The sequence below is a fragment of the Carcharodon carcharias genome, chromosome 12, assembly GCF_017639515.1.
Source record: "Carcharodon carcharias isolate sCarCar2 chromosome 12, sCarCar2.pri, whole genome shotgun sequence".
NCBI classification, from domain to species: Eukaryota; Metazoa; Chordata; class Chondrichthyes; order Lamniformes; family Lamnidae; genus Carcharodon; species Carcharodon carcharias.
In genome coordinates, this window is record NC_054478.1 from 26,854,079 (window position 1) to 26,866,733 (window position 12,655).

Consider the following 12,655-nt stretch of genomic DNA (forward strand, 5'->3'; position numbering starts at 1 on the left):
AAAGGTTTGATCAGGGATAGTCAGCATGGCTTTGTCAGTGGGAGGTCATGCCTAACAAGTTTGACTGGATTTTTTGAGAAGGTGAACAGGTGTGTAGATGAAGGTAGTGCAGCTGATGTAGTTTATATGGACTTCTGCAAAGCGTTTGACAAGGTCCCATTTGGGAGACTTATAAAGAAGGCAAATGCACATGGGATCCAGGGTAATTTGATAAGGTGGATTCAAAATTGGCTTAGTTGTAGGAGACAGAGGGTGACGACAGAAGGATGCTTTAGTGACTGGAAGCCAGTGTCCAGTGGCGTAACACAGGGATCGCTGCTGGGTCCCCTATTATTCGTCATTTATATAAACTACATAGATGATTATGTGGGGGTTAGGATTAGTACGTTTGCGGATGACACAAAGATTGGCTGGGTAGTTGACTGTGAGATTGAGTGTCTTGGGCTTCTTGGGCTACAGGAAGATACAGACAGGATGGCCAAATGGGCAGATAAGTGACAGATGGAATTTAACCCTGAAAAGTGTGAAGTGATACACTTTGGAAGGAGTAATTTGTCAAGGAAGTATTTGTCAATGAAAGGCATGACACTCAGAACTTCTGAGGAAGAAAGGGACCTTGGCGTGTGTGTCCATAGATCTCTGAAGGCAGAGGGGCATGTTAGTGCGGTGGTGAAAAAGGCATATGGGACACTTGCCTTTATCAATCAAGGCATAGATTACAAAAGTAGGGAGATCATGTTGGAGTTGTATAGAACCTTGGTGAGGCCATAGCTGGAGTACTGTGAGCAGTTCTGATTGCCACATTATAGGAAGGATGTGATCGCACTGGAGGGGGTGCAGAGGAGATTCACCAGGATGTTGCCTGGGATGAAACATTTAAGTTATGAAGAGAGGTTGGATAGACTTAGGTTGTTTTCGTTGGAGCAGAGAAGACTGAGGGGCAACCTGATCGAGGTGTACAAGATTATGAGGGGCATGGACAGGGTGGATAGGGAGCAGCTGTTCCCCTTAGTTGACGGGTCAGTCTCGAGGGACATAAGTTCAAGGTGAGGGGCAGGAGGTTTAGGAAGGATGTGAGGAAAAACTTTTACCCAGAGGGTGATGACGGTCTGGCATGCACTGCCTGGGAGGGTGGTGGAGGCGGGTTGCCTCATATCCTTTAAAAAGTACCTGGATGAGCACTTGGCACATCATAACATTCAAGGCTATGGGCCAAGTGCTGGTAAATGGGATTAGGTAAGTAGGTCAGGTGTTTCTCACGTGTCGGTGCAGACTCGATGGGCTAAAGGGCCTCTTCTGCTCTGTGTGACTCTGTGATTCTGGGATTCCTACACCCAGCCCAACTGCACTGTGGGTGTACCTACACCACATGGACTGCTGCAGTTCAAGAAGGCCACTCACCACCACCTTCTTAAGGGCTTTTAGGGGTGGGCTATAAATGCTGCCTTTGCTAGTGATGCTCACATCCTAAGGCTGAATAAAAGAAAGCTTAAATTATAACCCACAGTCCAAAAATGAACGGTGACCAATTGTTAGCACTAGAAGTTATTTCACATTCATTACTGCACCTCAGTCTTCCAACCCATCTGTTGTAGCCAAACATGGGCCAGCATCATAATCAGGAATTTTGCCTTCAAATTTCTCAGCAATAGAGGAATGGTATTAGAGTTTGCCATATCTTCCTCTGGGATTGTAGCATTGTAGTCTTCGGTTGGTTAGTCAAGGGCATTTCCATGCTGTTAACAAGTGATCTATACCTGAATGTAAAAGATCAGACCAGACTCGAGGTAATATTCAAATAGCTGCATATTGGGTCTAAGGAGCAGGATCCTTCATGTCTCTTTGTCTCTTTACAGCCAATTAAATTAAAGACTGGTGGTGCTGAAAGCACTTTGGGACATCCTGAGGTTGTGCAAGATGCGATATAAATGCAAGTTGTTTCTTTTCTGTCTAAGTAAGCCTTATGAAGGCAGCCCTGCTAAATAGACTCCACGGGCCTGGAGTAAAGCCCTTAGCAATTTCAGTGCTGTTAAGTGTAGGAAGTTATTGAATAGAGACTATCATTACATCCTGTTCTATTACCAGGTGGAACAGTCTAATTCAATGACAAAACAACAATTTGTTCTTGTACAGAATCGTTAACATAATAAAATGTCCCAATGCTACACAGCAGAAAGAGATAAATGTTAAAGATTCGGATTTTATCGAAAGCACTTTCAAGAAAACATAGGGCTTTGAATGACAGGGAGGGAAGCAGCAAGTAATGAGGAATTAGGGAGAATCCCGGATGTTTCCTTTTCTTCATTTTAGGGAGCTGGGCCTTATTGGTAATGCAACATTTATTGTCCATGCCTCATTCTACTGAGAAGGTGGTGCTGAGCCTTCTTCTTGAGCCTTTGCCAAATGTGTGGCGAAGGCGCTCCTACAGTACTGTCACACAAAATGTTAGCAGTGTGAGGCAAGTGAGTCAACCAGATTGGTGTGCGGGACTGAAGTCACATGTACAACACACCACCTAAGGATGGCAGGTTTCAATTTTTAAGGACATTAGATGAGCTTTTATGATTATTCAACACATTTACTGGAACCAGCCTTTTATTTGAACTGAATTCAAATCCCCAAATGACCATGGTGTGATTTGAACACAAGGAGCACAACTTGGAGCAAGGAGGCCGCTAGCGAGTCATTGAAGTGATCCTTGCCGTGGCTTTTTAACTCAGCCACAGTATTAACATCAATAAAAGCACAACACTGCAGATGCTGCAAATCTGAAATAAAAACAGAAAATGCTGGAAAAACTCAGGTCTGGCAGCATCTGTGGAGAGAGAAAGAGAGTTATCACTTCCCGAAGTTCCAAAGAAGGTATATTGGACTTGAAACGTTAACTCTGTTTCTCGCTCCACAGCATTAACACCCCACTTCTCAACAAGAGGAGGTGAGGGGTGGAGTATGGGAATGATGAGTCATATCTGTCAATGAAAGGATTTCGATTAAAAAGGGACCTTGGCAGGGGCCACAGTGGATGAACCGCATTTTGCTTCCTCAGGAATGGAAAAGAGACCTGGGATGACCACCATGGGGGGCTTAGACTCATAGCTGGAGGTCCTACTGCAAGATCTGTGGGGGTGAAGTGAGGTGATGGACGGACGGGATTTTCCCAGCGCAGGTCGAGTCCTGATGTTCTCTTACTTGGCTGTTGCTGGGCCCACTGTCTAATTAAGGATGACGGGCTGTCTCTCCGGGCTGCCAGCCCACTCTGAGGGCTGAGACCTCTGCAGCTTCAGCAGCGACACTGCAGAGAGGTAGCTTCCAGTTTGAGGCGCCCTTGAAGAGGAGGAAGATGAGTGACTTTTCTGCTGGGGCCAGGCATTGCAGGCCTCAGCAATCAAAGAACTAACCACTCCAGTGGTGCTGTTGGAGCAATTGGGGCGACCTTTTCTGTCTTAGGCCACAAGGCCTCCAGAAATGAAGGAAAGCTGCTGCCATGTAGCTGGTGGCCTGCCCATGAGGCTGGCAGCTAGGAAAAATGACCACCAATTGACCATCTGCTGACCAGAGAGGGCAACCAAGATGTCATCGTTCCCTTGTTGGGGAAATGGCCCAGCAGCAGGAGTGCTTCAGGGAATCCTCCCAATGTGGCTCCCCAGCATTTTACCTGCCCCCATCTCCTACCCCAACACAGGGCAGATCAGTAAAATCCTGGCCAATATTTTCCCAAGGGTCAGAGGGAGAGGCCAGCCTCTCAAACCAAACAGGCATGGGTGGAAGTAACAAAGGAATTGAGCAGCTGGAGTGTGGTCTCTTAAAACCTGGAATCAGTGCTACAAGAGGTTCAAAACCTTGGGAGGGCAGGAAAGCATGGCAAAACACTTGCGGATATCAAGCCCCACATGTCAAGTCCCAACATCCTCCTGCACAACACACCTTGCAGCTCCGTGCATTCCTCTCTCCAGGCACCTCCATGCATTCCCATCTGAACACCCAACACTCACACACATACTCATCTTCATGCCATCTCATAAACATGCCTCACAGTCACCCTCCACACCCTCCATCCCTCCTCCCCACTTAATCTATTTCTCATACTCAACTCTCTAATTCTTCTCTCTGCAGGAGAAGAGAATGCACAACTACAGGGAGGGGCAGAGAACAAAGGTGGTTCTCCAGTGTTATCCACCTTGACTACCACTGACAATGCATGGCCACCTGGTCCACTGGGACAGAGGTCTTGACCCAGAGGCTGCAGATATCACCCATGATCTGGAGTGAAAGCCTTGAGCCTCCTTGAGGCATTAGTGCTCTTGCGCACCGAAAGAGCTGATCCTCTGCCCGTAGATTTGGTGTTGTTGGATCTCACCTCCTCAAACTGGATCCTTATCCATTTCCTCTGCCCTTTTGAGGGAAATGTAGCTCAGGAGAAGTCCGCTGCTGCTTCTGGTGCTGCTCTTCTTGGTCCTCATCAATAGTGTAAGGTAGAACTCCATAAGCTGCTCGATGCCACAATGAAGGTTGACAGCAGGGAAGTGCAGATCAAGATCTGTGAAGTCCAATACAGGTGAACTGACATCCAAGGTTTAGGAAATCACCTGTCCAGCAGTGAAAACACATTCTCTGAGCAAGTGCTGAGAGCAGCAGTCTCTCAGGTGGGCACGGGGGCAGCTATTCAGTTTCACTCTTCTAGACTGTTAGTTTCACAGAACAAGCACTCCCCACTATGCTCTCACCTGGTTGATCTGATGAGTGCCATGCAGCTCAATAAGCCTGCGCTCTGGTTTTTAAAACCAGACCTCTTGGTCAAAAGTAATTACTTACTTGAATACTTTAATTAATTACAGAACAGATCCAAGGTTGGAGGTGGATGGGGGGAGTGGGTGGGGGAGTTCATCCCCAGAAGTGGGCAGAGTCATGCTGGGCTCCTGACCCAATGTCACGTGTAAGATTTTGACAATACTACTAATTTTTAGGGTTCGTTGTTGGACTGCAGTAACATCTATGGCTTTTATTTTAACCACTTTTTCAATAGTTTCAGTTTGAATTTCTGTTAGTGAGATAATGGGCAGTCAAGGCAATTGGGATACTTTACAGGATGGCAACTGTTGTTTGGTGAGATTGGAACCCGGGTGCCCAGAGCATTACCCTGGGTCTCTGGAATACTAGTCTAATGACAATACCACTATGCACCACCTCCCCATTTGAAATGCTAAGAAGGTAGACATAGGTGTAAAGGGAACATTTGCATTTTCAGTTAAACCAGACTAGCTTGAATGCAAAAGAGAGTGTGAAATGTTGCACCTAGCCAGGAGAAGTTAAGAAACAGTGTGTTTATTTTTCCTAAAGATTATTGGTAAAATTGATGTTCTATGAGAGATTTTTACTATCAGAGAGGTAAAGTCCTAAGACATGGGGAAATAATGGGAATTTGCATTCAAAGGGGAAAATATGTATAAAGGAGCGAAGGCTGTGTGTAAGGGTACGCACTCTAAGATCTAACAAGTATGAAAAACCTCTAGTATCTAAACCCCAAGCTGCTGTCTATAAAGAACTGAAGCTAAGAAAACTCACTTTGAATTGGGTTGTTCAGGGTATCATGTTTCTTAATAATAGAGATAAAAACAAAAAAACTGCGGATGCTGGAAATCCAAAACAAAAACAGAATTACCTGGAAAAACTCAGCAGGTCTGGCAGCATCGGCGGAGAAGAAAAGAATTGACGTTTCGAGTCCTTATGACCCTTCAACAGAACTGCAGTTCTGTTGAAGGGTCATGAGGACTCGAAACGTCAACTCTTTTCTTCTCCGCCGATGCTGCTAGACCTGCTGAGCTTTTCCAGGTAATTCTGTTTTTGTTTTTTTTTTCATGTTGCTTTGCCTGGGTCTCTTAAAATCTATGTGCCTTACTGTTGCCTTAACAGAAGTGTAACTGGGAGTTAGATTAAGATTAACTAGGGGATTAAGAAGTTTTCATAGCAATAATTGATAGATCTATGTATGTACTTAAAATCATTTCTTCTATTAATAAAGGTTTAATTTAGTTTTGTTAGAAACTTATAAGACTTGGTGATCTTATTTCTAGTGAATTCAAGGCACGCATCTCAAAATTTATACAAATTGCAATACAGTTGTGGCAGTTGTTTCAAGTTTCCCTTTGGGACTTGAGCAGCTCAGCATTTACCATCGGCTGTGCCATAACTAACTGCTCTGTATTTAAAGGAAATAATTTGTTCACAATAGAATATAAACTCTGAGGACCCAGAAAACAAGGGCTGGACATTTGTCTTCAGTCTACATGACTCTAATTACAGTGATGGGGGTGATACAAGACGACCCACATTCCAAGCCAATGGATGAGGTGAATTTGGGTTATTTCCAAAGAAGGGATTCCGGAATAATGAGAAGTGGGGATAAAAGTTGGAAAATCATCATCAGCACAGTGTTACCATGGCTGCTGTGGTATGAAACCTTTGTGATTAAGTGAGGAATGCCAAGGGGCATCCAGCAACAGAGGACCAAAAAAATGTGAGTTGTGGGAGGCTCCACATCTAGGATGGGATTTGTAAACAGGACAAGAATTCACAATTCGGTGCTTTGGCAGATATTTATGATAGGCAGTGTAGTGCAAGAGGCGATGGGAAAGCAAGCCACAAAACCAGAGCGGTGGAGTTTTGGGCCAGTTGCATTTGTATAGGTGGAAGCTTGGGTGGGGTGAGTTGGGGTGGGGGGAAGGAATGGCGTGTGTGTGGGCTGTCAGTTGAGAAGTTGAGCCATGAGGTGTGGATAAGGGTTTCAGTAAGGATTTGGAGGGAGGAAGATGGGGTGAAGAGGTGTTATAGAGTTTCACCAATGGGCGCAATCAGCAATCATGACCACGCCAGTTTTCCAAATGGCTTTTATATTTTAGGTTTACACTCAAACTCCTTTACATAATCACAAACATAACTCCATCCATGAGCCAAAGTAGCATTTTTGAACATCAATGTTTATTGCATTAAAAAAATATCCTTGATATATTTAAGAGTGACAACCTGGCGCGGTTGTATTAATACAGCTGAACGTTCGTTTATCACAAAGAAACATTTTTAATGAGAATGTCTTGTGTTACTAGCTGTGAGTGAACCAATTTCAACTAATTGACAATGATCTTTAAAAATACTCAGCATAACCACTTATAGCTCCATTAATGTACAGAGATCAGTTTCTTAGAAATTTAAATATACATTTGAAAGCTTTTCAAATGTGCTTACTTGTGCTCTTACGCCTAAAAGAAATTAGCTGAATTTTAAAAGTCACTTTGAAGGCCCGCAAATGGCTGCAATTAGCAGAAACTCGCCCCAATGAGTAATTCAAATTTTTGGCCAGGGTCAGCTTCCCACATGATGTTTTTTAATCAGGCGCATGATGTTTTTTTTCCCACAGGATGTTTTTTAAACAGATGCGAAAGAATACGGAAGCACAATTTGCACTGGGTGAAATTTGCACTCGAAATTCCTCAACCTTTTGCATCAGTGTGACCGATTTAGGCCAACTTGCACAGTAAGAAGAAAATCTCAACACAACCTCGTGGAAACTCTAGCCCATGCTGTTTTGCTGACAAGTAGAATGTAGGTTTTGAAGCTCGGAACATTCAGCTTGTACACCACTGGGTTCAGCCCGAGTGAGCAGATGGAGAGGGAATAAAACTCAGGAGTAACCAAATAATGAACACAATGGATCGTGCCAACAATGAGGAAATTGAAACTGAGATACAAACACTGTGAAGCATGCACACAGCCCACTGGGGAAGGTTATGTTTAATAAACACACATGCTGTCTGCAGACAAATTAGAATGAAGGAAGGCCAGGGTTTGGGTTATATACGAATAATTGATGATTTCTTTTGCAAAATTCTCATTTGAATGTTTTGAATAATGCATCATAAATCAAAATTGAAAGAAAAATATCAGGCTCTGCCTCTGCTCCACTTTCGGTCTGGATCAAACCTGTTACCTAATTGTCAGATGCTGGGAACATTTCAAAAAAAAAAAAATCCTATTCTGATCACCTTTTTAAAAATATTCATTCTTGGTGTTTGGGCATTTGCAGACATAGCAATTATTTATTGATAATCCGTAATTGTGCTGTGAATGTGCTGGCAGACCTTTTTGAGCAGTGGCGGTCTTTAAATGTTAGGTAGGAATATTCAAGAGAATCATTTGTGTGGCTGTCAGTCACATATAGGCCAGACTGTAGGTTTCCTTTAAGTAAATCAGCTGGGCTTTTATGATTATCTGATAGTTTCATGATCACCTTTATTGGTATGTACCACAATACATTTATTAGTAAAATTGAAACCCATGGGATTAAAGGGGCAATGGCTGCCCGGATAAGACGTTGGCTAGGGGAGACAAAGAAGAGCTGTGAACGGTTGTTTTTCAGAATGGAGGAAGGTATACAGGAGCGTTCCCCAGGGGTCACTATTGAGGCCGCTGCTCTTTTGGATACATCTTAATGATCTGGACTTGGCAGCACAGTACATAGTTTCAAAGTTTGCAGATGACACAAAGCACAAATGTAGGAGGTTCATAACCATCCTCAGGAGGAAGTAGACAGATTGGTGAAATGGGCAGACACAGGGCAGAAGGAATTTAATGCAGAGAATTGTGAAATGATTCATTTTTTAAGGAACAATGAGAGGCAATATAAACTAAATGGTATAATTTTAAAATAGGTACAGGAACAGAATGATTTGTGGATACACATAAGTGACTAGACAAGTTGATGAGGCTGTTAAAAAGGCATAAGGGACTCAGCTTTAAAAATAGAGTATAAAAATAGAGTAGAAAAGCAAGAATTTATAATAACCTTAATTTTAAAAACACTGGTAGGTCACAGCTGGGGCAATGAGGTCAATTTTGGGTACAATGCTTTAGGAAGGATTTCAAGACCTTGGAGATGGTGCAGAGATTTACGAGAATGGTACCAGGAACAAACACTTCAGTTGCCTGGAGAGAGCATGGAAAATCCTTAGAGCTAATGGAACTGAACATTGTGCAATCATTAACAGACATTCCCATTTCTGACCTCATCATGGAGGGAAGGTCATTGATGAAGCAGCTGAAGATGGTTGGGCCTGACACTACCCTGAGGAATTACTGCAGCGATGTCCTGGAGCTGAGATGATTGGCTTCTGATAACCGCAACCATCTTCCTTTATGCTAAGTATGACTCCAGACAGTGGAAAATTTTCCTCTTGATTCTCACTGATTTCAGTTTTACAAGGGCTCCTTGATGCCATAATTGGTCAAGTTGGTCAAATACCTCTGGAATTCAGCTCTTTTATCCATATTTGGACCAAGGCTATAATGAAACCTGGAGCCAGATGGTTCTTGTGGAACCCAAACTGAGCGCAGTGAGCAGGTTTTTGCTGAGCAAGTACCACTTGATAGCACCATCGACGACCTGTGTGTCCTGCTGATGGAACAAAGCATATCCAGGAATAGCGATGAGGCAATCTCAGACATTTGCTGAAAGCTATAGTTCTTTGAGTATGACCATGTCAGAATGCTTGACTAGTTTTTGAGACAGCTCTTCCAGTTTTTATACAAGTCCCCAGATGTTATTGAGGGGGACTTTGTAGCGTTAACTGGGCAGGGCATGCTGCTTTTCTTTCCAATGTCTACGTCAATGTTGGGGGTCTGTCCAGTCTTATTCTATTGTTTCTTGTAGCAATTTGACATAACTCAGTGACTTGCTGGGCCATTTCAGAGGGCGGTCAAGAGTCAACCACATTACTGTGGGTTGGGAGGCATACAAAGTCCAGGCCAGGTCAGGATGGTAGACTCCCTTTCTGGATTACTTGGTCAGTAATATAACAACTCTGCTACCATACCCCTGTCACTGTCAGCTATTACTGTCAGCAGCAGAGACTCAGCAAGGTAACATACTGACTCCAAACATTACCCTCCGAAGTATCTATGCTCATCTAATTTTGGCTTCTTAAGCATTCCTGATGCTAATGCATGTGTGATCGTCATTAGTGGTCACACCTTGAATTGTAGAGGCCCTAAGCTTTGGAAATCCCTCCCAAATGTCTCTACCTTTCCACTTCAATTTCCTGTTTTAAGAAACTCTTTAAAACCTATCGATTTGACCAAGCTTCTGGTCATCTGACCTAACATCTACTTATATAGCTTGGGGTCATATTTTGTTTTATAATGCCCTTGTGAAGTGCCTTGGGACTTACTTTTTTTAAGTTTAAGGTACTATATAAGTTGTTATTGTTCAGTACACTGCTGCCAGGATTCATTTTAACAGAGAACAAGATTGGGCCTTCAAAAAGCATGCCAGGAGTTGAATCTTGTATCCCTTGTCCAGTAAGAACAAAAGATTAGCAGCACAAAGTAAGGAAGCTATTATCAAAGCTTTAAAAAATATGTTTCTTACTTGATTATAAGAAACAACATGTATAAAGGTGGGGTTTATTTATACAAAGCGATCCATTTATTTATTGTCTACCTGCACTGAGTGATTTTGATAAACGTTATATATTTTCCACAAACCAGTCAAAAGACACTTGCTTCACTATTGCTGAACACACCTCTCCAACATTTTCCAATGTTAATTCTGCAACCAGCCCACCCCACTTTAGCCCCTTCCCCTTGGGCCTATATGAGCAATGCCATGAGAACTCTGCCAATAAGATACATTAATCAGGCACAACATCAGAGAAACACTTCAAGTCAGTTCACAAGCTTGGCACTTGCAATAACCAATAAGATTTTAGTATAATACCTTTTTGATGAACTGCACCTCTGCCATCAGTTTGAGGAAGCTTTAACCAGTTATACATCATGGTTAATCTAGGATCTATTGTACCCTGGGGAACAAACCATTACCATAGCATTTGACAAGCACAGAATGACAACTGTAAATATCAGCACATGGGCATTCTGCAACATGATGTATGCCAGTCCATCCATTTCTTGGACAGATATTTCTTCACCAGTGAAATAAAATCTACTTGTGTGCTTTTATTTGCATTTGTGATGCATATACGTGCTGAGAATGAATAATTTGCTCAATCATTAACAGAACGCTTGGATCTTACCATCCCTTCTGTTCAGCTTTGCAAAGCCAGGGCTGTGACTGCTAGATAGTGCAGAAGAGGAACGGAACGCTGACTGAGGCAAGCCAGACACAAGGTGATTGTCGCAATTATCTGCAGGATGAAAGAGACAATATGTGTAAAATCAGTGAAATGGCACAGCACCATACCTATACACAATTAATTCCAGATGAAGACTTTAATCCCCACACATTTTCAAACCTGCAAGGCTCCCATCCTGTAGTTTTGTGCTGAAGGAGTAGACTTTTCTCAAGTTCAGAAGTACCTTGCTGCAGATATTAGAAATCTGAAACATAAGGTTCCACAGGCCGTACAATAACTTGCTGATCTATTGCTTTTAACATTGTAAAATGGTCAAAGGCATTTTGCAAGGGCATTATGAAGGGAAATTTGCCTCCGGGCCCCATAAATGAGATATCATAAGAGGTGAAAAAAGTAGGTTGTCAGGAGTATCTTAAAGGAGGAGAGGGAGAGGAAGCCAGGCAAGAGGTTTAGAGAGAGAATTCCAGCTTAGACCCAAACAGCTGAAACCATGGCCACCATGACAGGGTGATCAAGATTGGGGGATGTGCAAGAGACCAGAATTAGAGGAACACCGAGACAGTTATCAGAGTTGTATGACTGGAAGAGGTTACAGCGATAGAGAGGGGCTCATCCATGGAGAATTTTTTTTAAAAATTGAGACAAGTTAATCCTTCAGGTGGAGACTCCTCTTTACAACTGGACATATTTTCAAACCCCACATTCCTTTTGAACCACCCAAATAGAATTTCACTGGGCTACAATTACCTCACTTGTATTGTCCTCTTATTCATATCTGCCTAATTTTTATCTTTCTCTATGAGCTTCAACACTAAAAGCCCATGTTTGTGCTTGTGCACAAAGAGAGCAATGTGCGCGGATAATTAAAATATCAGCAATGTGGCACTTCAACTTGCCCACACAGCACTGGTGTCCTGCGCTTTTTAACAGATCCCCAAACATTCATTCCCTCCAACGCCAATGCACAGTAGCAGCATGTATATACCATCTACAAGACGCACTGCAGGAACGTACCAAGGCTCCTTCGACAGCACCTTCCAACCCATAATCGCTACCATCTAGAAGGACAAGGGCAGCAGATGGGAACACCACCACCTGGAAGTTCCCCTCCAAGTCACTCACCATCCTGACTTGGAAATATATTGTTGTTCCTTCACTGTCACTGGCTCAAAATCCTGGAACTCCCTTCCTAACAGCACTGTGGGTGTACCTACACCACATGGACTGCAGCGGTTCAAGAAGGAAGCTAAAGGGCAACTCGGGATGGGTAATAAATGCTGGCCCAGCCAGCAAAGCCCACATCTCATAAATGAATTAAAACAGCACACCTAGGGCAGCAGACACCCTCGCTGAGATTCAAACGTCGGACTATGAATGATCTCAATCAGATCCTTTGATGTTATTTTAACTCTGGACTGTGCAACGATCACATAGTGCTGGCTGCACCTCAGGAGGGTGACGTGTTAAAAGCCAGAAGTGACCCAAGTAAGTGAAAATGTTTAAAGGTTTCCTTG

At 43.2% G+C, this 12,655-nt stretch overlaps 1 protein-coding gene across 1 annotated transcript in view; it reads right to left on the reverse strand.

The window, feature by feature from the left end:
• The window catches only part of LOC121284659 (contactin-associated protein-like 5), a 1,009,875-nt gene extending 998,481 nt beyond the window's left edge, over nt 1-11,394 (reverse strand). Inside the window, exons 1-2 of the mRNA XM_041200217.1 lie at nt 11,301-11,394; nt 11,082-11,192 (exon numbers count right to left, since the gene is read on the reverse strand). Of these exons, the coding sequence (XP_041056151.1) occupies nt 11,082-11,192; nt 11,301-11,394 (205 nt within the window). The remainder of the gene's footprint in view (nt 1-11,081; nt 11,193-11,300) is intronic.
• Nucleotides 11,395-12,655: the final 1,261 nt, after the last annotated feature.